General features: G+C 52.4%; 1 protein-coding gene across 4 annotated transcripts in view; it reads right to left on the bottom strand.

The window, feature by feature from the left end:
* Positions 1-219: 219 nt before the first annotated feature.
* Positions 220-25,345, bottom strand: part of LOC307115241 (uncharacterized protein) — a 310,667-nt gene continuing 285,541 nt past the window's right edge. For 2 of the 4 annotated variants that reach the window (XM_079798374.1, XM_079798375.1), the window contains 2 exons: positions 1,261-1,930; positions 220-487 (listed from right to left, as the gene is read on the bottom strand). In XM_079798374.1, coding sequence (XP_079654500.1) covers positions 1,804-1,930 — 127 coding nt within the window. In that variant the 3' untranslated portion in view covers positions 220-487; positions 1,261-1,803. Of the gene's footprint in view, positions 488-1,198; positions 1,931-12,342; positions 12,483-17,578; positions 17,764-25,345 lie in introns of those variants that run through there. The other 2 variants (XM_079798377.1, XR_013815092.1) reach the window with 2 other exon arrangements.

The following is a 25,345-nucleotide window of genomic DNA, read 5'->3' as shown; positions in this document are numbered from 1 at the left end:
AAAATGGGGGCGATGCGCCAGCCATGAGAAGGAAGTGTTGTGCGAAAGATCCTATAAGTCAGTCACTGTAGCCACCAGTTGCTTTTTACCCAAATGGTTTTATTGGAGTCGTTATGCAAGTAACTCCTACAACATACCAACCCAGACATTTGTTAACCAGTGTGCTCTCTCCATCCCCGGAACTAACTTTACATGCAGGTGACTACTGACCTGGCGCAAACAGCGGAATGAGCCTGTCAGTGGCTGGGGACGCCAGCATGGGCCTCAGTCTACAGACCCTTCTTGTAGTGAAGCAGAAGGAAGTATCGGTGCACAGAGCGAGGCTCTCACCCTTGGCGCCGGGAGCCTGGCCGCCGACTCAGACGAGAGGCACCGTCTCCAACCACCACGAGGAAGGATGCCAAGGGCAAAGGCTGTGTGTCCCAAGGGACGGACGGGGCCGGACTGATTACTGCTCAGAGGACTTCATGAGCCAAATGGCAGGGGACTAATGCAAATAAAAGACAACCAAGTTAGCCTTCCATGACCTTGACAACATTTACATTGTTGACTTGATTTTCGCATTATTTCCCCCTTTAACCACTCTACCCAACGTTCACATTGAATGACCTATCCTCTCTCCTCCTCCTCCTCCTCCTCCTCCTCCTTCTTTTACCCAAATCTCTTGGGGGGTTTTGTTTTTGTTGTTTGTTTGTTTTTTGCTTATATTCCTCCCTCCATCTGAAATACCTTTCCCCTGTCTCTGCATGTTCAAATTCTACCTGGATTTCAATGCTCATCTCAAATGTTACCTCCTTCATGAAGCCATCCCCTTTTGTGACAATTAGAACTGGGAGTAGTACTCTTGCCTAAGGACTGATCATTTAGGAACGAGCCTGACGGTACCCATCTTCTGTGGGAGAGCATTTCGAGAGTGCCCCGTGTTTACGGAGGAAAGCCTAATCTCTTTGACCAGCTGGAAAGCCTCTCTCCACTCTGAGCAGCCTCCCCTCTCACCGCACCTTGCTCTGCTTGCTTTGCTTCCTTAGGTGAAAGCGGGACCGTACTGATTGTCACTCCTTGCTGCTTCTCACAGCTGTGGCTCATTGCCGATCTCCTGACCTTTCACCTGGGTAACTCCTCCTCATCCCCGTGCCCTGTGAGTCATCTCCTCCGGAAGCCTTCCCCGCTCAGCTGGGTCAACCCTGTCTATGCCCAGAGCACCTTGAATCACCTCTTTTCTAGCATTTATTGCAACAATCAGATAATCTGTTTTCTTACCTGAGAGGGAGTCTTCTAAGAAGATATTTCATTCAAATTTGTAACTCAATGCCTACCAGTTGTGTGTGTGTGTGTGTGTGTGTGTGTGTGTGGTCACTGCTGTGACTGTAATTGGGGCAATATGAAACTTCAGGGTTCTTGCCCATCTGGTCCCTATCCTTGGATCTGATTCGCCCTGCCAGGACTGGGACTGCTGATGGACACTGTCTTACTCCGTTTGGGCTGACATAACAAAATGCCATGCACTGGGTGGCTTAGAAAGAGCAGGAGTTTATTTCTCATAGTTCTGGGGGCTGGGACGGCCGAGACCAAGGCTCCGCAGATTCTGCATGCAGTGTAGTGACAGCCAGTGCCCGGTCTGTGGAAGGCGGTCTTCTCTCTGTGTCTTCACAGCAGAAGGGGTGAGAAATGCCGCCGAAGGGCCCACGACTCATTCTCCAAGCCAGTGGGTGGGTCGGGCGCTCCATCAGCGAGACGGCCTGTGTCCCCTCCTCGGGGACACTGGTGCAGAGGGAAGCAGCTTTGGATCAGCGCTAGGCGCCGTCATGTCACTCGGGCAATGGAATCTCGTTCCGGGGGAAGGCCAGCACTCCATCCCGGGAGGTACATTGAGATAAGCTTTCTGGAACTTGCAGCAACCACAGTCCGATGAGTCGGGTCCTCAGCTGACCTACGGGATACAACGTGACAAATCAGAGACAGTTCCTTCCCAAGGGCACTCTGCTGGCGAGCCAGCCCGTCCCACCAAGCCCGCGCCCTCCGTGGAGGTAGTGTGGGGGACGGCCGAGGCAGGTGGGGGTGGGACTGTCAGGACAATCAGTCACCTAACCGGCTAAAAGACCCCCCGGCTTATGTTATAAAGGGACACGGAGACCATGGAGGCCCTGCGTGGAAGGGTGAGGACCTAACATTTAGCAGCTGCCAGGTGGCTTCTAAGCACTGAGCCTCTTGGGAGGCACTGGGCTCCCAGCTTTACCCCAGAGGACACTGGGCAACACAGAGTTAAGTCACAGAGCCAAAGTCTGACAGCTGGTATGGCTGGTACACAGAGGAGATGGCATTTGAACCCAGATGATCTGGCTCCAAACCCTCCCCTTGAATGCTGCAGCCTCCCGGAGCGAGTGAGGGCGGCAAGGCTGAGCAGGCTACGTGGTGCCCCCTTCTTCCAGGGAGCGCGGTGGCAAAGCTACCAGAGAACAGCTCGCTCCCAGAGGTAACGTCCATGCCAACGTCCGGTCCCCACTCCCACCCTGCACCTCGGTGTCTGCGGTCCCACCTGCTCCCACCGGGCTTCTCCCCTAGTGTCAACACCCCATTACCACGAGGCTGGCAGGACTGGGGGCCCATTTGTTTTCAATTATACACATCACACCTCCTTCCCCCCCCCCCCCCCCCGCAAACCCCCTTTGCTCCCCAAGGTGAGGGACAGAGCTCTCCACTGTGACTAGGAGGCGGAGGGCAGGAGGAAGAGAGGGCGGGAGCAGGGGGAGGAGGAGGGCAGAGGAAGAGGCACAGAGGCAGGAGGATGGGGAAAGGGAGAAGGGAGGAGGGAGAGGAGGGGAGGGGTGGGGGAGGGGGCTGGAGAGAGGGGAGGTAGAGGATGGGAAGGAGGAGGGGAGGGGGAGAGGGGGAGGAGAGGTTGCCTCCTCAAAGGAAGATCCTTTTCCCATGGAAATGCACGCTGGCTGGTGCCCATTAGCATCTCTGTGCATAATGAGGGGCCGGCCCATTGTCATGCAAATCAATTCAGATGACAACACCCTCTCCTCGACAACAAGCCGGGCTCCTGGAAGTTTCTCACAGGCCTCAGCCAATGCTAACGGGGCTGCGCCACCATCTTTCATTAATTATGTTTCCCCGCTCCGCTCTGGCGAGGTTTGTTTTCAGCCACAGTCCCCAGCACTTCCCAGCTGCTGCCGGCCGCTTCTCATGCGGCAGAAGCTGACCACACCCCGACAGACAACATAAAAAGTAAGCAAGCAAGGACGGGACACCAGAGGAACGCGTGCGTTTCAGATCCAGACTGAAAAGGAAGAGTGGGACTGAACAGAGAGGTGGAGTTATTGCCACCCAGCCACACAGCAGCGGCTCCTTGCTTTCCTTTCCCTTTGTGGTAACACTCTCCCTGTGGTCATTCAAAGCCTGATAACATGGATTCCTGGAGTTGTTGACTGTAGGGAGGGTGACTCAGCCCTGCCATTGTCTGGCCAGCCACCCTCTCACTCCGGGCCACTGACCAGGGATTTCTCACTGTCTCAGGCTCAGACCAGTTCTTGCCCCGAAGGGAGTTCTCTGTCAAAAGTAAGAGTGAACATGGGTGGCTTCGGAAAACACCAGAAGGGTTACAGCTCATTGGTGCTGACGGCTGGGGGCCCTACAACCTCCTTCCATCTCCTGAGCCCCTGGATGTCCACACATCTTGTCCCCAACCCTCCCGTGGCCAGAGCGGCCATCCCTGCAGCCTCCAGTTAAGAGCTGGCCAGGGCTATGCCTCCCTGTTCTAGTCGCAGCCTAGCAGGCTAGTGAAACCACAGTGCTGGAGTCTGAGGACCCGTTCGAGTCCTGGCTCCCTCTCTTTTCAAGCTGCATGATCTTAGGCAAGTTATTGACCCTCTGTGTGCCTCAGTTTATTCATCTATAAAATGGAAGTAACAGTGGTACTCACCTCATAGGGCTGTTAGGATGATTAGAGACATAATACATAGAAAGCACCGAAAACCACGTCTGGCACATTGCAGGCACTTTTATAAATGTTAGCTCATATCATTAATAATTTTCCCAGACTTGACCTTTTTTTTTTTTTTTTTTAACTTATCTGGATAACTCTCCCCTTTATTGCTCCCAGCTTTCCAAGCAGCCCTGTCCTGGTTTCAATTGCGGTGATAATAAAATGCATACTAGCTGGCAGCATTGCTGACAGAGAGCATGTGACCAGGCTGGGGGGTGGGGGTGGGGCAGGACTAACTTTGTCCCCTGACAGTCCTGACACCCTGACACCTCCACCCCACGTCTGAGTAGGTAGAGTAAGGAAAGGGGGAGGGGTGGACATTCTGGAAATCAACTTTAGCTTAAACATTATCTGAACAACAGACAGGCTTTGTAGCCAGACACAAATTATATGCAAATCATATGCAAATCTGAATGTAAATACTTTGGTCCCAGGGAGAAAATCCTTGAGGAGACATTCTCACTCCCTTCTCCCTTACTTCCCAGGCTGTATTTTGTTCTCTGATTGGTTAGTTTGGAATTCATTAGGAAGATGCAAAGATGCTCAGAATTCCTCAAAGGGGGTCATGTCACCTGCTTGTCAGGGGCTGGAGACACCTCGGGATGCAGCCACTCCTGCAGACCTCTCTGATCAGAAGGGAGTTCTCTGCCCTCTCTCACCCTGAGCCAGGAGAGTCCCCATCGATAGCTCTGGACAAAGTCAAGAACCAACATAACTACAAACGTCTCAGGGCCCTTAAACTGGGCTGGGGACGGCTGCTTCCTGGGCCTGGGCCACCCAAATCATCCCTTGCCTAATGGTTCCTCTTAACTTCTTTCATCAGATTTGAAAGAAAGCCTAAACCAGTGGTCGGCAAACTCATTAGTCAACAGAGCCAAATATCAACAGTACAACGATTGAAATTTCTTTTGAGAGCCACATTTTTTAAACTTAAACTTCTTCTAACGCCACTTCTTCAAAATAGACTTGCCCAGGCCATGGTATTTTGTGGAAGAGCCACACTCAAGGGGTCAAAGAGCCGCATGTGGCTCGCGAGCTGCGGTTTGCCGACCACTGGCCTAAACTAAGCCAGTTGCGGGTGGAGATAAGATGTGGGAAGGGGAAAAGACAAAACATAACTACTTCATTCATTCATTCTACAAAATGTTACCAGGTCCCCACTGGGCATCGGACAGGGCCCCAGCCCTATGCAGAGGTTTCCCCTCAGCGTCTGGACCTCAGCGTGGTGGGTGGTTTACCCGTGAGAGGACTCGGGGTCACAGAGCACACCTTGCTCTGGGTCTCACGTTGGCCCGGCCGGGAGGAAATCATATGACTGCAGAATCCCTTCAAGACCAATCTCCCAGAATGCATCTCTGACAGGAGAAGTCTCACCGTAATGAGAGCAGGAGAAGAAATACCCCTGGCTCTTCCTGCTATCCATCAAGCTGCCCCCATCCTGGCACTATTTCTTTACACTGTTTCTTAGGGTCTGAAAACAGCTGTGCAGTCTGAGGACTTCTCAGTGGCAACCCTCGGTCAAGAGAAGGGGAGATAGTTCAGCCACAGTGTGCACACGCTTACAGTTCCTCTCGTCGGAGTTCTGGCTCCATTCAGTGCCTCCATAGATGGTTCCCACCAGCCTGCGGAGGAATTTCCAGGAGTGGGTGACGATGCACACAGCCGCTAGGCCTCACCTACTTGAACACGCATTCTCTCCTGTCGAAGGCCGCAGCCTTTCCCTCTTGTCTCTCCCCGCCCTCCTCCTCCTCTCTCACACGCTCCCTCGCTCATTCTCCATCCCTCACCACGTTTCATGGTTCCCTCCCAGCAGTTCTTTTTCTAGGACCCTTTCCCTTCCCCCTTCCTCTCTCTCTCCCTCCTGGAATCTCTGGTGGAAGCAGGCTGAAATGATGGAAGGCAACCAAAACTTGGTCTCCAGGTGTGCTCCATTCGCTGGGGACACTCCACAACCTTGACCTCTCTTTGCAGGGCTCCTCCAGCTCAGAGAATGTCCACGGCCTCGCTGGGTCCAGAAGGGCAACTGGATGGCCCTCTCCCCTCCTCTCGGGGGTGCAATAGCCGCGGAAAGAAATGTAGACCCTGGAGTCATTGCCAAAGCCATTTCGTTACCGAAATATGCTTCTCCCAAGGCCAGTCTTCCAGTCTCCCTCTTTCCCTCCACCCCACCCCCATTTCACAGCTAGGGAATGCAGATGAGAGCTTGCATCTCTTGCCTGCCTCTACCCCGCTCCTCCCCCCCAGGAACAAGTAGAGTCCCATGAAAACCTAACACAAAGGGAAAGAAAGGAACCGTGGAATCTGGCCCGTTTCTGCCCACTCGATGCCTGGCTCTCTTTAGCCCAGTCTCCGATTTCCAATGGTCCCATTGCCCGCTTTCCCCCGAGGACCGGAGCCCGCTGAATAGCGTTCCTTTTCACTGGTGCTTCCTGGTGCCATCCACAAAGACAGATGCTTGGCCCCTCTGGCCGCCTTCCATATGACTTCATTTGCAAAGTGCAGGGAAAAGGCCCGGCCGGGCATCGCACCACATCCCTTATCGCTGTGGGGATGGGCGGGGAAGGCTAACTGGGCAGAACGAGGGAAGGACAGCCCTGAAGGCAGCTCTTCCATCAAATGACTCCTGCTTTGGATTCTGCAGCTCGCACAAAGCCTCTCACCACGCCTGCCAATCGGCCCAGCAGGGGAGTGCGGGGTCGTGGGTGGGGGAGGGGGGCAAGCAAAGGCATCATTCACGCTGCCTGCCCTCGGGCCCGCCACTCCGTGTGTGTGCGTGGACGGCGCCTCTCTGTTCTCATCATTCACATCCCCGAGGTGTCACGGTGTGAAGGGACGAGGCATGCTCCCTCATGGTTCCCCTAATCCCCCCGTGTCAAGTAACATATGCATCCCTGCCTTCCCCTCAACGCGGTCTTGGCAGGTCCTCCACCAACATCTGCTGCCCGAGGTCTGGCCCACACAAGCTTCCCCTTCATCAGATGACAGGGCCGGTAGGCAGAGCTCTCTTCTTCCTTCCCCGCCTGCCAGCTCGCAGCTTGGGGTCTCAGGGTCCAGCACTTTCGCAGGCAGACAAGCCCTGAACAGGCCGGGAGGCGGAGGCGGCCCCGGGAGTGCATCACCACAAACATCTTCCCTCCCCTCCCCCATCCGCGCCACGCCAGCCCCGGTGACCTCCTCGACAACATGGGTAATTTGTCTTGGAGAACCGCCATACCTACAGCAAACACAGGAAGGATTAGGACACAACATATGCCACACAGCAACAGAAACATGCTAAGGTCCTGCCTGAGCCCCGAGGATTACTGAGGGGGAGGAGAGGGGAGAGACGGAGAGCAAGACAGAGAGATGTGGGATGAGAGCAACCCGTTCACACGCCCAGCCCCGAAAGGAAATGGAAGCCTCCGAACGGGGTGTGTGTGGAGGTCAAATCCGATATGAGTTGCAGCTTCTTGAAAGCCCGTTGGTGACAGATGTGGACTTTCGCCAAGTCAACCACAAAACAGGCTCAAAGGAAGGAAGCTGGAGAGCAACAACTGGGGCTCCCCAGCTGAAGGTTTCTGCTGCCCCTGGAATGCTAGCCCAGGGGAGCGGATGAGGAAGCGGAAGGGAGACTAGGAAGGGCAACGTTACATGAGTTAGGGAAAAAGAATAAAGATCCAGGAATCGGTCTGGTGCCCTGAGGATTCGGGTTCTCCCCATTTGCAGCAAAGACGCAGGAAACACGAACCAGGGTGCAGAGGGAGGCCTAGAACCGGTACTGCTGCTCAGAGAGGAAATCTCTTCACCTTCGTTCAAGGAAAACAGATGTTGGGCAATAATTAGTTCATCTCCAAGGTGCAAGGGATGGGAATGTGAATTGGGTTTCAGGTTACTGGCTGTGAGGTCATGTGAGTTGAGTTCCAACCCAGGTTCTGCCACTTCATGGCTGTGTGACCCTGGGGAAGTCCCTTACCTTCTCTGGGTTTCATTTTCTCATCTATAAATAGGATTGCTAGTAGCCCCTAATGTAAAGGATTAAAGGTGCACATATAATGTGCTTAAAACAGGGCCTTGCAAGAGGAAAATCTCAATAAATGTTAGCTATCTTGCTATTAATTTTTTAAATATATATTTTTGTTGATTTCAGGGATGAAAGCGGGGAGAGAGAGAGAGAGAGAGAGAGAGAGAGAGAGAGAGCAAGCCCACAACCAGGGCATGTACCCTGGCCAGGAATTGAATAGTGACCTTCTGGTTCATAGGTCAACATTCAATCACTGAGCCATGTTGGCCGGGCGATGTTGCTATTCATTTGTAAGAATGAATGAGTATCCTGTAGGGAAGACAAGGCCTAGAGCACAATTCTAGAATCCCAGTCTCTGTCATGGGACAGTAATTTGCAAATGAAAATTGTGCTGTACAAACACATGTGAATTTCAAATTCCTCGTTCTACACATCTAAAGCCAGGCTCAGCAAGCCATCCAAGAAGGCTGAAGGCAACCGAAATAACAAAAATCATTGCCTTGAGAAGACAAGCTTGCCTCAAAAAGGGTTAACACATGTGCTAGGACTTTTTTGATGTGGTCATATTCTAACTGGCTCTTTAGTCAGTGAAGATGGTTAGAAATATCAACCACCATTTAATTATCTGGCTATCAGTGGAATAGGCCCCCTTCCCCCAATCCGCTCCTCCCTAACCTCACTTAATCCAAAGACGTAGAATTCTCAGGTCCTTTCAGCCCAGTTCCATGTGGATAATTCCCCAGGTGGCCTGCTCAATTATGCTGGAACCCTGTGGGAAAGGGGATATGCTAGCACCACTAATTCTGGGGCAAAGTCTCTCTACCCAAGACATCCCACCCACCAACACGTGTTTCCAGCTGTGGGAAGCAGAGGTGGGGGCCCTCCCAGGTCACCCACTGGCCATGTGTCTCTGAGGAGCTTCCTGCAGAGAAGTTGATACCTCTCCGTGGGATCATCTCCAAGGCCAGCTGTGTGCAACCCAAGGGAAGCATGGCAGAGTCTGGGGCACACTCCATGACTGAACAGAGAGATCTTTATCATGGGGAAGGTGCGGGTAAGAACATGTTTAAAAGGACACTTTTCCTCTTAGAAAGAGATGAAACAAAATTTAATTGACTGAATGAAACAGTGTTCTGGTTTTTAGATCTATTCAAAGAAGGCAATGGAAGATGCCTGTGACGGATGTGGCCAGTAGGTTATGAAACCATAAACCAGCATTACATTGGCTGCGATTGATTAGCGATGTCTGCCAGGTGTGTGAGAAGAAGTGGACTGTGATTGGCTAGCAATGTCTGCCCTACGTGGTGGCCTTGGATACCTGCCTTGGATAATACAAAATAAAATTCCTTCTTTTTTAATAGGCTCATTCCGAGGAATTTTTGGACAGTTTTTTTTAAATTTCCGGGCCTTCATTTTCATTCTCTTAGACTATAAAAAGGAGAGGATAAAGAATTATTATTATTTTTTAAGTGTTTGAATGAACTGGAATCTGAATTCAGTTCTTAAATATTTTGTTTTATTATTGACTAGAGGCCCGGTGCATGAAATTTGTGCACTGGAGGAGAGGCAGGTCCCTCAGCCCAGTCTGGGGCCCCTCGGGGGGTGTGGATCAGGCCTAAGCTGGCAGGCAGACATCCCTCTCGCAGTCCAGGACCCCTTGCTCCTTACCACCCACCTGCAGTGGAGGCAGAGAGGCTTCCGCCACCACTGCTGTTTTCACCAGCTGTGAGCCCAGCTTCTGGCTGACCGGCGCTCCCCCTGTGGGCGCTCCCCCTATGGGCGCACACTGACCACCAGGGGGCAGCTCCTGAGTTGAGCGTCTACCCCCTGGTGGTCAGTGTGCATCATAGCTACCGGTGGTTCTGCCATTCGGTCGATTTGCATATTAGGCTTTTATTGTATAGAATTTCAGAAGAGGGGGGGAGAGATAGAGAGAGAGAGACACCAAGCAGGATTATTTGCTCCCATTCCCCCCCACACACCTTCACATACCCCATCCAGGCTGAACCCGCAGCCTGGCATGTGCCCTGACCAGGAATCCATCCGGCGACCTTTCGGTGTATATAGGATGACGCTCAACCAACTGAGCCACACCAGCCAGGGCTGAAGTCAGGTTTCTTATACATGTCAAAGCAGGTAGGAAAAGCCTCCTATCCAAATGCCAGGCCCAGTCCTGGACCGTTTAGTGAAAGTTAATTTCCACATCTGTAACAGGCTTTCTTTTTTGCCCCTCCCAAAATAATTTATTAGTAAGATTGACTATCCAGCCAACTACCTATTCATGGGCCTTCTTATATCGCCACTTCAATTTGAAATCTTACTAATAACGAATGAGGTGCAGGAGGACTCACTGGGCAAGCAGGTACATTCATAGCAGGTGATGCTATGGCCGGGGAAACCTAATGTTAGTTTGCATTAACTGAAATAGACCAAAGTACATCTTGGGTAATTCATTCTCTCTCTCTTTTTCTCTACTTCTATCTCTCTATCTATCTCTATCTCTATCCCTCTCTCTATCGCTGTCTCTATCTCTATCTCTCTGATCTCTATCTCTCTGTCTCCCCACCTCTTTCTCATATCTTTGGAAATCTCCTTCTTTATCTTTGTCAGAGTAAAAGAGAAGAACATAACTCTGAACTATAGCCTAGGGTTCCCTCTACAAGGAAGTACAGGAAAAGCGAGAGATTCCAGAAACATGAATAAACACAATATGGAATGAAAGTTAGATTGTAAGATTGACTTTTGCTCTCTGATAAAAGGGACAGGTTGCTAATACTATTAATTTCTTCCCTCTTCTTGCCTTGAATGCAAATGCAATGCCCGGAACTACAGAAGCTGTTTTGTGACTATGAGGCAACATCCATGAGGGTGAAAGGCCAACAGGTTAAGCTGAGGAAGAAAAATAGAGAAAGGCAGAAGGAAGCATGGATTTGGGAGTCATCACTGAGTGATGAAATAGCCTTAAACTACATTTTCCTGGCTTCCTTGTGAGGCAAATAAATGCCTTTCATTTTAAAACCACCGTTATTAAAGTTTTATGATTTGCGGCTGGAAGTATTCCTATACAGCTGATTCTATTACTACTATAATTTGGTGCTCTCTAGGCGCCCTATACCGATGTCCACAACTGTCTTACCTTGGTCTTTAAAAGAAAAAAGAGTCCTAGCTGGTTTGGCTCAGTGGATAGAGCACTGGCCTTCAGACTGAAGGGTCCCACGTTAGATTCTGGTCAAGGGCACATGCCCAGGGCTCAACCCCAAGTAGGGGGCATGCAGGAGGCAGCCGATCCATGATTCTTCCTCATCACTGATGTTTCTATCTCTCTCTCCCTCTCCCTTCCTCTCTGAAATCATTAAAAATATATTTTAAAAAGAAAACTAAAAGAATGTTAAAAATATAAATCTAAATTGACAAGAGGTCACAGAAAAAAAAAGTGTGTCATGCCAGCTAGCACACATGGGGGACTGGGGGTAAGGAGAGGAAGCGCATCATTTCCATTGGCCAGACTTTCCTAACGTGTCTAAGGGATGAGAAGGCAGCCCAGGCCATCCGTCAGCCCTTTCTACACAGAGCATTTCCCAATGTGCCCTCCGTGTCGACACCTTAGAGACCTGAGTCAGAACATACAACCATCTGTGCACACAACCTCCACCCACCTCCAGCTCCTCCAGCCAGCAGACGGGCCCGCGTCAGCCCGGCACCTGTGTGAATACGCGGCGAGCACGCCGCCTGCCTTGCCCCGTGTTCAGCTCACAAGGGCAGCCCAGCACACTGCAGCGGCATTAATTCAGGGCCCTTGTCGTGGGCCGTGTCATCCTGTATCACACCCTTCCCAACAGAGCCTGGAGACACGGCCCCCCGAGCGGCCAGGAAGGGCTTGGCGTGGGCCAAGAAGACTCCTTTTTCCCAAACAGCCTTTGCCTCAAGATGCCCGGCAAAGAACGCAGCTCTTCACATCCTGGAGTCTCCGTTTAAAGGCACAGGGAGGCTATCCTGACCCCTCTCTGCTGGTAAGCTCGCAGAAAGAATTCATAGGGAGGAGGGGTGAGGTTGGAAAGAGAAGGGGCCCGGCCAGTGTGGCTCAGTGGTTGAGCATCGACCCCATGCCCCAGCAGTCTCCAGTTCGATTCCCAGCCAGCGTTGTCTAGACTGCTCTGCCTCATACACAGGTCTCATTTCAAAGAGGGTCTATGCTACATGACGCCATGGAGGAGTCTTTGAAGCAACTGGACCCAAATATGACACAGGCCCATCTCATCCAGTATGCCAACCCAGCAAGTAAAACCACCCCAGAATGAGTTCAGAAGGAGTGTACTAGAGCCAGGCCGGCGTGGCTCAGTGGTTGAGCGTCTACCTGTGAACCAGGAGGTCACTGTTGGATTCCCAGTCAGGACACATGCCAGGGTTGTGGGCTCCATCCTCATGGTGGGCGTGCAGGAGCAGCCGATCAATGATTCTCTCTCATCATGGATGTTTCTATCTCTTTCTCCCTCTCTGAAATCAATAAAAAATATAAATATTTTAAAAGAGTGTACTAGATGGACAGGCTGATGAATGCTCTAGGACAGTGGTCGGCAAACTCATTAGTCCACAGAGCCAAATAGCAACAGTACAACGATTGAAATTTCTTTTGAGAGCCAAATTTTTTAAACTTAAACTTCTTCTAACGCCACTTCTTCAAAACAGACTCGCCCAGACCGTGGTATTTTGTGGAAGAGCCACACTCAAGGGGCCAAAGAGCTGCATGTGGCTCGTGAGCCGCAGTTTGCCGACCAGGGCTCTAGGATATTACTCACAGAATAGGAACGGGAAAGTACACATGATTCTAATCTAGTCTAGCCCCAGGCTGGCTTGCCCTTGGTGTGACAGCTGGCGCTACATTCCTCTTGAGGGTCCCATCTCAGTGTAAGTGGCCTAAAGCCCATGGCTCTCCTCCTGACTTGCGCTTAGGAATGTGAGAGCTGCAGGAGCAGACACTCGGATGCCTTCAAAGGCAAGGAGCCAGGGCCGGGTGGCAGAGTGGGTAGAAATGATCTAAAGATCTAACTGATCTAAATGTATAATTTCCGTGTGCTCTGACTCCTCAGGAACACTTTCCAGGCTGGGAGAAGCTCCCGAAGCCACAGTGGTGATCATCCCGAGATCACTTTAAGGAAGACGCTGTCACAGAGAAGTGGGTGGGGAGGTGGATTAGGAACTGGAAAGGGCTGGAGGCTGCTGGTGAAAATCAACAAAGATTCAGAGGAGGCTGAGGCGGGAGGGGGTGGGGAGGTGGAGTCCTCCTCTTTATGTAGCCTCTTCCATGCTATGTGACTACTGATAAATATTCATAGGAGGGGGGAATGGACCTAAGTGATGCAAATTGCATGCAAAGCAACATGTAAATTAGAACCGTTATCTGAAGTCAGTAGGTGAGGTACTGTTCATATTAAAAGTACAGGACAAGGGCTCCTGAGGGAGGACCCATCAGACTAGCAGGGGACCCTCCATTCCAAAAGGAACCCCATGGTCAGAGAGAGGTCATTGCTGCCAAAGAGCGTCCCCAAGCATGAAGCAGGGACAGTGAGGCCCTAAACGGAGAGCCCGGGATGGGGCCTGCTGCCTGGTCTGCACCCCCATCCCTGTCAACACTGCATTCAAAGTGGGCTCTCCTTCCGGGCCTTTCTGGGCTGATCCGCCCTAATGCTGATTGATTGGTCAAATCCACTGAGTGACAGGGAGGCAGCCTGATCCGATTGCTCATTAGGCACGCCATTCAGGATGACTCCTTCAAGCCTTCTAACAAAAGGGCAAGGGACATGTAGACAGCCCTTGATACTGGTCACTCCTAGCTGGCTGCACCTTGGTGTGACAGCTACATTCCTCTTGAGGGGCCCATCTCAGTGGAAGTGGCCTAAAGCCCATGGCTCTCCTCCTGACTTGCGCTTAGGAATGTGAGAGCTGCAGGAGCAGACACTCGGATGCCTTCAAAGGCAAGGAGCCAGGGCCGGGTGCATGCGTTTGGAGCCCCTGAGAGCTCTCTCCCGTGAGTGCCACAGGCTCACACGCAATGCATGGATTCGTGTGCATCTGCACAAGTCCCTGCAAAGCCCGGCCACAGACTCGAAGAGACACACTCCTGGCCTCCACCTAGGTCCCCAGGGAGCTGCTGGACAGTCTAATGTGGTTGCTCCGGGCCAGAGGAGGTCACGGGCTGTTTCTGATTGGAGCCCTCCACTGTGTTTGCTTTCTGTGCCCCCACGGACCTCCTGCCAGGACGGGGGGACACGGAAATAAGTCAGGGGTGACCCCTCTGCTGACCCATAGCGTTGCCAGCCAGCTCCTGATTGCAACCTTCTGGCTTCCGTAACAGCCTGTAATTCAGGCCTGCTGGTTGGCCGAGGCTGGGGCGGCCCCAGAGGTGCGGCAGGAAACAAGGCCGAGCTCAGCAGCTCTGCGCGCTCCACGCGGGGGACGACCCAGGCTGCCGGGATGGAGTGAAACACGGCAGGAAGGAGCCGTGTGGGAACAGAGGGGAGACGCGCTGCCCGCTTAGCCAGCAACACCCCCTTTGGCTCCTATGCACCCTTCTATCCATATTTATGCGCCCCCTGAGCTCGGATCAGTCACTGGATGCAAACCCACTAGGAGCACCTGGACAGCTGTCATAGTAGCCCTGCCTTCTCTGAGACTAGGTTGTAGAAGCCATTCTCGCAATTACCTGGTAATATAATAGCACAAATGTATCACATATTCACAGTGCGCGCGCACACACACCTGCCAATAGCAAAGTCAGAACATCCCCATACACCAGGATGTTCAAACCGGATCTTACATTCGACTATCGACATGGAAGAGGCAAAGCTCTCTGCAGCCTCATGCATGGGGCTGCCTCCCCGGTGACAGCCCACAGACTCTGAAATGAATCACTCCTCCCATCTCATTGCCTCCTTTTACAGATCACAGACCCCAGGCCCAGAAAGAAGTGTCCTGCTCAGAGTTAGTCGCACCGCTGGGTCCTGGGGACAGCAGGACAGGAATTCCGGCGGCTGCTCCCACCACACATATTCCCAGGTGCTGGCCCGTGTCCGGTACCTCCAGCCATTGCTTCCCCAGCCCTCCCATCAGAGCCCCCCTCTCCTACACAGGATGCTCGCAGGTGGATCCTGAAGAAAGAGCAATGACGACCTGAAGGAAGATCCGAGGAGGAAGCAGGGGTGAGATACGGGCCTGGCAGCCACCCACACTGTGTCTGCTCTAACAGTCGCTGGAGCGGCTATGAAACTGACTTAGATCCTGGCTGGACCTCCGCGCTGGCCAGGAGACCAGGTCTGATCCAGGTCCTTCCCATAGCCGGGCACTGCCCCTCCCCGGGGCTCTCCAATCCAAATTCACACACATCCTATCCCCTGGAAAATGTGCTTTTCGACTCCCATGTCCTTTGAGATTTAAGGAGTTGCAAGACAAATAGTATAAAGAGATGAAAGTTGCTGGGAGGAAGTCGGCGTTGATAAGCCCTCCTTTAGCTGCACCTGAACCTGGCTCCTCCCTCTCTCCCCAGGGCCTTTTCCATCCAGTCCGGACCCAGCCCCTCCCTGAGCGGTGCCTCCCAGCCCAACCCCCAGCTCCCATGCACATTGAACACTCCGTCCAGGTGATGGGGGCTTGATCTTGACCTGATTCCATTCTGCTTTTTCATTTTGCAGAAGTGATGGTGAGTTTGATTTTATTTATTTATTTGTTTGTTTGTTTACTGATTTTAAAGCTTCCAAGTGGAGCCCAAGTCACATGAGGTTTCAGGGTTCCCTTTCCATGACCAGTGTGGTGTTTAGCCTAAATGCTCTTCAGAGCGCACGCTTGGCATTGGAATGTGGACCCCTGATCCATGTTGACGTGGAGACACCATTTAGTCATAGCCTGAGCCTCAGACCCACGTTCAGGAGGGACTCAGAGTAACCCGTCCCCAGAGGGCAAGACCCGCAGGTTCCACCAGATGAAGTCACTTGGGTTTCTCAGGCCACATCTTCTGTCAGGAAGAAATGTTTCACTTTTTCAGTCCTGGGTCATTTACTAGACAAGGACTTATCCCTGAGATAAGCGTCAGAGTAGTTTTCCAACTTGCAGCTCTCCAGGTCATCCATCCATCCATCCATTCATTCCTTCATTCATTCAATCAACAAATATGGTGAGCAGATAAACATGACCCCTGACCTCCTGGAGCTCACAACTCTAGGGACACAGACCGTAGCCACAGGCCAAACTTGATGGAGCTCAGTGCCAAGGCAAGAAAGGGCGCAAGATGGATCTGAGGGGCAGCGGGGTCCGCTCCATGGAGACAGGAGGCCCCAAGGCCATCATGAGGGTGTTGGTGTTCAGCCTAGGAACAGTGGGACCCCCTCTTTTTTCCTGCTCTCATGCTGGTCCAAAGGGGACACACCCTTCTGGACTGAGTTCAACTTTTACCTCCATCCCCATTAAAAGTCTTTGCCCCAAGCCCTGGCCGGGTAGCTCAGTTGGTTAGAGTATCATCCCCATACGCCAAGGTTACAGGTTCGATCCCCAGTCAGGGCACATACAAGAAGCAACCAAGGAATGCAGCAATAAGTGGAACAAATCGATGTTTCTTTCTCTCTCTCTTTCTCAAATCAATCAATATATGTATTTTTTAAAGATGGTATTAAAAACTCTTTCCCCCAAACCAGAGCCTCTTCCGTGTCATGCCACCCACACCGGCCCTGGCACCTCCTGAAGACAGTGGGTGTTTCGAGTCTGCCGATCAGCCGTGAGAAGGTGCGAAGGAGCGCAGGCTCCCAGCCTGAACTGGAGTTTCAGCCCGGCTGGAAAACAAGCGGAAAGGTGGTCCAATTGCAAGCCGGCCAGCCTCCCCTGTTCTGTGTGGAAACGTGTCGAGATGGCGCAACATTAGTGTTTAGACACAGGTGGGTCACTGACCGTCCCATCCCGGGGTTCACACAGGCTCACCAGGCAAGGCCGTGGGGTACCCGGCCACTCCCTGCAGGTCCCAACACAGGCAGCCAGCAGTCCCTGTGCCACGGAAAAGTGGCTTCGCTCACCGCCACCCGTTCTAGCTTCACCAATTGCACAAGAGGCGAAGTAAACCGCGGTGTAATTAGCAAAACGATGGGAAAGTATGTAAGCAATTCAAGTACCATCAGAGTTCCCTTAAATGCACACAAACAGCATTCAGTGTGGGGGTGAAGGGGAAAAAGCCAGTCGCTGACCCCGCTGGGCAATTTTGTAAATGTCTTTTTAAAAATATATATATATTTCTATTGATTTCAAAGAGGAAGGAAGAGGGTGATAGAGAGGTTAGAAGCATCAATAATGAGAGAGAATCATTGATCGGCTGCCTCCTGTACGGTCCCCACTGGGGATTGAACCCGCAACCCGGGCACATGTCCTGACCGGGCATTGAACCGTGACCTCCTGGTTCATAGGTCAATGCTCAACCACTGAGCCACAGCAGCCGGGCATCTTGCAAACGTCTTTCAGAACTCTCTAGACTGTGGCCATCCTTCCGCTGGAAAACTTCTTCAGGAACCCAGCTCAGAACATTCATGGTCACCTACTTCCCTAGTCTCCAAGTTTACCTTTTCCTGCTGCTCTTCGGCGTGTGGGATCTGCTCGGAAATGTGTGAAAGCCAGGCGGCGGCTGGACGGTGGGTCTGCAGACTCTGCTCTCTGAGTAGAGGTAGGTGGGCTTACTCTCACACCTTGTCTGAGTTACATTCCTCGAAGGTAAACCAAGACCTGATTTTGTCTAGTCAGGGGTCTCCTGGGCGGGATCAAACAGAAAAAGGGAGGAGGAAGGAAAACAGGGTACAAGCTCAGTCAACCTAGATCCGTCCCCGAAGTCCTGACCATTGGGGCTGAGGTCTCCCATCCTGTTCTTAAAGGAGAATGGATGTTATGCAAAACCTTCCCAGGGTCTGCAGTGGCTTCCTAGTGAGAACTATGCCCGGGAAGATGGAAGCGTCCGCCGTGTGCCATCAGCCACTGAGAATTAATGTATTGGTTACATTTCCTCTGAAAAAAATACGTGTCCCCCCGCTTAATAACACTGCCACCCACTTGGCGACCAGGACAGAAAACCAGCCTCATCGGGGGCCTTTTCCCTTCTCTCACTCTCCACAGCGAGAAGTCCTCTCAATTCCAACTCCTAACATGTTCGGTCGCCTCTCCCTGTCATCACCATCCAATTTGGGCCATGCTTGCTCTTGCCAACATATTATTACAGTTTCCCCCAAATATTGGCATGGCTGGGCCTCTTATTCCATCCAGCTCTCTGCTCCAGTCCCACCTGTGCCGAGAGCCCTTCTCTGGCCATTCAGTCTGAACTGTGACACCCCATCACTCTATATCTGGGCCCACTTCATTTTTTAAATAGAACCCATTCACACCTCTCATCCTATTACACATACATACATATATACATATATAGCATATAGTGATCTTCTATATATATATCTATATCTATATCTATATATATATATATCTATATATATATATATATATATATATATATATATATATATATATATATGGCTTTCCCTTCCTGCAAATATTCTTGTCTTGTTCATTGTTATATTCCAGGGCCTGAAGTGATGCCCAGTATACAGAAGGCGCTCTATAAATATTTGCTTAATAAATGAATGAACGGGTCTCCCTCCTTCCACTCTCATGTATCCCCCAGTCCATCCTCTGAATTGATGATTTCTAAAACACAGATTGGATCACCCACACCGGCCAAACTTTCATTGCTCCATATGCTTCCATGCCTTCCCATCACCCACAGAAGAAGTCCAACATGCTACATGGTGTCCACAGCATGCCATGTCCCCGTCCATCACTCTGAGATCTTCTTTCCCCTGCCCACCTCCAACTCCCCAGGCCTCACCCATCCAACATGGCAGCCATGTGCAATGACTATGGGCTCCCTCAACATGCCATGCTCTTTCTGTCCTTAACTCTTTCGCGGAGGTTGTTTTCTAACCCTACAATGGGCCCCCTCATTTGATTGCTGGGCAAATGCTGAAGAGCCATCCCTTCTCCGCCCACCAGCCTCCCTCGTCCCCTACTGGACCTTGCACAACTTCTGTTACAGGTTCCAGACCTTTGCTGAGCGCAGAGTGTGAGTGTGTGTCTTTGTGTCCTTCCTTGGTCTAGGAGCAAGGACCACATCACCATCATGTTCTGGTAGACACGCAACCTTTTCCTAGCTTTGGAAAATTCTTCTTTCATGCGAGCGTTTCTTATAAAGATAAAACAAAGCTTGTGAAAGAGATGTAGGAAAAAATCGTTACCTCTCTCAACCCTGCTCCTGCAATCTCTTCTTCATTCAGAAATATATATATATCACAAAGAGGATAAGAAAGGAAAATAAAGAGAATGGTGAGAGATGGAATGTTCAGCCAAGTGAGAAAAAAAAAACAAAACAAAACCACTGGCTTTTGCTTATTCATTGCATCCATTACATAACTGAAGCCTGAACTCGGATGACAGAGAACTTGGCACAGTGATGGCACCCACCATGAAGAGCTACTGGGCATGTCCAACCAACGAAAGGGCGAGAGGCCAAAAAATGGACTGAAACTCATGATGGGCTTTGATTTTTATTTCTCTGGAGTGACAGGGAGACTTGGCTGGGAGATTAGGATGCTTCACATCCCATGCTGGCTCTACCACCGCCCCCCCCCCCCCCGCCCCCACCACCCGCCAGCCTACCAAACCAATGTCGGCAAGCCCATTACAAAACCTACTGCCTACTGCAGTTTGCCAGCTCTCACCCCTCTCCTCTCCTCTCCTCTCCTCTCCTCTCCTCTCCTCTCCTCTCCTCTCCTCTCCTCTCCTCTCCTCTCCTCTCCTCTCCTCCCCTCCCCTCCCCTCCCCTCCCCTCCCCTTCCTGCCCCTCCCCTCCCCTCTTCTCATCTTCCCACTCCTCCCCTCTCCTCTCCTCCCCAGTTCCCAGCTTTCCCATTAAATGACTCCATCTGTCCCAAGACCAGTTTCCTTTTCTTTGCTCTGTTTTCTTGATGAGCTCACGCTGAGTGCAGAGGGAGCGAGCGAGAGCAAGGAGTACTGACTGTTGGTTCATGTCCAGGGACACTGGCTACTATTGTTACCTTTGCGCTCACCACCCAACGTAGTAAAAACAACACACACAAAGTAAAACAGAAAAACATATTTCCCTTCGGTGAAAGGGAAAGAGGCCAGGGTTCCAAGGGGAGCTAGCCTGCATTGGAGCATCCAGCAGCCCCGAGCTGGTCACTGAAGGAGGATGAGGCTTGAGGGCCAGGCACAAGCTCCAGTCTCTGGTAAGGGCAGGAGGAGGTGGGGGGGGATGCTTGGGGCTGAGACCGCCCCCCCCCCCAAAGAGGGACATGGGGTAATCACGCTATCTAACTCTAGTATTTTCACTATTCCTTACATTTGAGCCAGGAACTCTTCTCTGTCTTAGGAACTTGAGTATGAAGACCTTCATGTAGACCAGGGGTCCTCAAACTTTTTAAACAGGGGGCCAGTTCACTGTCCCTCAGACCGTTGGAGGGCCGGACTATAGTTTAAAAAAAACTATGAACAAATTCCTATGCACACTGCACATATCTTATTTTGAAGTAAAAAAACAAAACGGCAAAAACACCGCATGTGGCCCACGGGCCGTAGTTTGAGGACGCCTGATGTAGACCCTGTTGCCCAGGCTCCTACAAAAATCTGGAAAAGTGGGATGTTCCTAAGACTCCAGAAAACATGTCTGCAGAACTCAGCTCCATGCCCAGGCTAGCCCAGGAGGGACACATATCAATTCTTTCACTCAAAACATGTAGTCACTATTATAGACCTGACATATGGTAATATACACACACCCCCCCCCCCCACACACACACACACAAACAAACAAAAAAAGTTGGCCCAGTTGGTGTGATTGAGCATCAACCTATGAACCAGGAGGTCATGGTTCGATTCCCGATCAGGACACATGCCTGGGTTTCAGGCTCGATCCCCAGTGTGGGGCATGCAGGAGGCAGCCGATCAATGATTCTCTCTCATTGTTGATGTTTCTATCTGTCCCTTCCTCTCCTTTCCTCTCTGAAATCAATTTAAAAATATATTTAAAAAAAAACGCTTGCCCTCTGGGAACTTATTTTCTGCTGGAGGGGAGGGAATAACAAAATTAAACCAAAGGAATGATTACACTATATGGGACGTCACCTGGTAAACGCTAAGGAGGAAGGGACACCAGAGGGTGGGTATATGAAATGCTGGGAAGTTGATGGATTTGGTCCAAGAAGGTTGCCCTGAGGAGGTGACGTTTCATCAAAGCCCCGAAGGACCAGGTGAGGGAGGCTGTAGCTCTATGAAGGGAAATCTAAGGTCATAACAGCTTCCTGGGCGTCTCACATTCTGTCCCTCCCGGAGGCACGCGGAGCAAATAAAAAGAAAAGAAGGAGCGGGCAGCACATCAGCCCCTGTACTCGTTGCCATCTGGTGGGCCCTGGAACTCATCCGCGTGTTTGGTTACTGTGTTTACACAGCCGGCAGGACACACACTGCTCGCTTAGGGCTCCCCAGAGCCCCGGGAATGGTCCCTGCTTCCCTGGATTCCTGAGGCCCCCGCATCCGGGCTGGAGTCCACCCGTCACAGGGCTCCAAGCATCCCCTTGGGTTGTCCAAGGACTGGGGCCTCCGGGGCCTCCCTGGGCCGGGTTCAGATCTTCATCTAGACCAAGTCCTAGGCCTGGGTGTCAGGTTGAGCAAGAACTTCTTGGGAAGTCATTGCCTCAACTAAGAGGCAGGTACATCAGCCGAGCAGGCCACTGGGCTGGGGATCACAAATAAATGAATCATGTAACTCGCTGAGACAGCGGCTGACCGTGGGAAAGCTTGCTGAGTGGCAGCTGTTAGTAACAGTAACCATGGCTGAGACTCTGTACTGGGTACATGAAGTGCATACCAAGAATGTTAGGTGTAGTTTTTTTTTGTTGTTGTTTGTTTTTTTACCTGATCTCTTTTACCTATTTTAAGTATATTTTTATTGATTTCAGAGAGGAAGGGAGAGGGAGAGAGAGGTTGAAACATCCATGATGAGAATCATTGATTGGCTGCCTGCTGCACGCCCTACGCTGGGGATCGAGTCTGTAACCTGGACATGTGTCCTGACCAGGAATCTAACCAGGACCTCCTGGTTCATAGGTCGATGCTCAACCACCGAGCCACGCCAGCTGCGTTCTTTTTGCCTATTTTGCAGCAGAGACACCGGTTTAGAGAGGTTCAGTATCGCTTACAAGTCGCACAGCTAAGTGGTGGCCAGGATTTGAACCCAAGCCTATTCAGTCCTAAAACGTGGGCTGTCGATCGCTCTGGGCTATCATCTACCGACACTGAAGAACCCCTGCGGGTCTTGTAAGTCTGACTCTTCACCCCGTTCAGAACTGGGAAGAAGACAGCTTAGTGAAAAGTCAAGGAGGCAACACCCATGCAGCTGACTCCGGCGATGCTTTGCAAAGACGCTGGACTCTGTCAGCCACTGGGCGTGGTCCCCAGGAGGCTGAGACCAAGCCGTGGCTTAGAGAGTGTGGCCAGTACAGGTGCCATCACAGGAAGTGCCCATGGCCCTCAGTCTTGTAAACACGGTCCCATCCGTGACCCCTGCCCCTCAATGTGTGATCTGCGCAGTGACTCAGTGAAATATTTGCAGCAATGAGGAGGAGGGGGGGGGGACTTGTTTCTCATACCATGGCATCGAAAGCCGCCCCAGGACAGGTTCTGCTGACCTGTGGCCTCTGTATCTAAGTTAGGAGAGTCACCCACCGAGTCAGTGCAAGAGCTGGGAGCCAGAGAGAACCCCGCCAGTTCCTGGCGCCAGGGGCCACCCAGCCCGGGAACCCAGGGTCTGCGACAGCCTTCTCACCTGCGGCTAACGTCGCCAGGCAAGCAAATCAGGACCCGTGTTTGGAGAAGAAAAGTGGTCCAGCTCACCTAACCCTTCCCCACCACCTGTCACTCAAACCCCCAGACGCAAAGTCACATCCCAGTAGCCCTTTGAGGCCGGCTGGGCCCATGCCCACAGAGGAGGCCGCGGTCCCGCTTCCCTCCCCAGGACTGGCCGAGGCAGTGGGTGGACGGGCCTGGGCCACGTCACCCCGGGACGGACGGAGCATCGCAGGCTCTGTTGACAAACTGGGCGTGGTCGTGGGCCCGGGAGTGGGGCAGATGGAAGCTCCGAGGCCACAGAAGAGCGTGTCGGAGCGCAAAGAACTTCCACAGTCTCTCCACCAGCCTGGGCCCCCCCCTGGAGGGACCCCAGGCGCTCGGCCACCGCCCTGCTGTCCTGCCTGGGCTGCAGCCCGGCCCGGCCTTCCCGCGGGCTGGCTGGTTAACGAGGCCGGCGGGCTGCGAATGTTCCGCCTCTAAACTCATGTGTTCTAATCCTATTAAACATGCACCGGCTTCCAAACTCAGCTTTTTCAAAACTCGCCTCCCCAGCCGGCACCCCCCCTTCCTAGCCTGCCTTGCTCCCTTCCAGCTCGCAAAGCCATCGCCCCGCGGTTGGCAGGGGTCCCACCCGCGTCTCTGCAAGGATTTGGGCTGCGATTCAGCTACCTGCAGCTGTTCCCCCAGTTACCACCCACGTAAAGGAATTTCTGATATTAAAACCGGTGACAAACTTCCTCCCCCCCCCCCGTCCCCCCGCCCGCCCCCAAGCACATTAGTTTGATTGACAGCCACAGTCCAAGCGGCCAAGTTCACCCTCACTTGGTTCTCTATATGTTCACTGGGTGGTACATCTCATGCTCCACCCCACCTCCATGCCTTACTCGTGCCTCCCGGTCACCCCCGAAGGTCCCTGTGTGAAAAGACCTTTGAAATACCACTGGGGGGCAGGGTGGGGGTGGGGTGGGGGGTGGGGTGGTATATTTACAAAACAATCCACTCAATCTCTCGAGAGCCAAATTTTGTCCTCTCTCTCTCATGGAACAAACTCCTCTTCCCACCATGGCAATACGGCCTCCTAATCTCTCCCCGAGTGTGGAATGCCTTCCAGAGGGAGGGGGAGAGGCCAGGCAAGGAGAGAAGGTTGAAGGTGAAGGCCCAAGTCCAGATAGTTCCAGGGAGCCTTTCAGAGCGAACCCCGGGGCCACCTGCTTCTCTACTGGACAGAGATGCCAGCGTGTCCCGTGGGCCAGATGGCATTGTGTCCGGCAGAGCACACTGAGCATGTACCCACGAAGCTGGGCACAGGCCTGAGCTGCCCGGCCCCAGCGACTCTCCTTTGTGTGTGTGCTGGGCTCGGGGGGAGGGGGAGGGCGGGCAGTGGGACATGCACAGAGTGCAGATGGCTCCGCAGGCCACGGCCCATCCTCCTCCTGGCAGAGCCCCGCCTCACCCCGGGCTCCTCGGCTATATGCCTTCTTTCAAAGGAGGAGGAGTTTGGAGGCCAACACAGCACCCACAGAACTGTCAACACCTCGCAGGCTGGGTACCTACCTGGAGAGGGGACACTCACAGGGAGGCTTTGGGCACTGACCACACGGGAACCCCCGCAAGCTGAGGCCCTGGGCTTCCTCGGGGTTGCTCCTTTCTGCTTGGCAGACGCTCTGCTGGGAACAATGCAATGGCCTCACCAGTCCCGTCAACCCCCGGGTCCCCTTGCTGCTGGGCAGTAGCCAGTAATGCGATCCTTCAAGGCAGCACCAACCCCCCCTGTTGGGAACTCATCCAATCTCGGGGCTCTTCAGGGGAAGAGAAATTCCTTTCCCTGACCTCTGCAGGTGATCGGACCGAGGGGCCTGCAGCTTGAAATGTGATGTGATCTTTGATCTCTGCTTGCACAGCTGCAGCCGTTATTATGCGCCATAAAGGGTCCCAGCGCCCTTGCCGCTCACCTGTCCTTCCTGGTGAGCGCTGGGGGCCAGGTATTCATTCCCCAGCCCAGCCGGGGCCGAATCAGACTTCTCTGCTTTCCTCTGTTCCATCCCGCTGTCTCACGCCCCTCGTTCCCAGGACGTAACCCCGAATTCCAAGACCGTGGACGCATTCAAGTCCTTCTGTGTGAGAGCATGTGGTCCCAGGAAAACATGACAAGAAGCTCCTGTCTTCCTTCACGTGGAAGGAGCGCGAAGAGAAACCGTCGTGTGGACTCTCCTTGCCCGCTGCCCAGGCCCTGAAAGATGGCCTGCCTTTCAGAAGTCACCCCCCAGCACCTGGCCCCTCCTTCCATTGTCTTCGCGGGGTGGAGGTTTGTCCCAAGTTCCCCCACTTCTGACGGACAAGTGCACAGGCCTTTGCTTAACTAAAACTGGGCCATGTGACTTGGTGGCAAAGATCTGAGTGACAAAGTCTCAATTTATACAAGACAC

The sequence above is a fragment of the Cnephaeus nilssonii genome (assembly GCF_951640355.1).
Source record: "Cnephaeus nilssonii genome assembly, chromosome: 19".
Lineage (NCBI taxonomy): Eukaryota > Metazoa > Chordata > Mammalia > Chiroptera > Vespertilionidae > Cnephaeus > Cnephaeus nilssonii.
The sequence above is the reverse complement of the archived record's forward strand: the minus strand, read 5'-3'. Positions and strand labels throughout refer to the sequence as shown.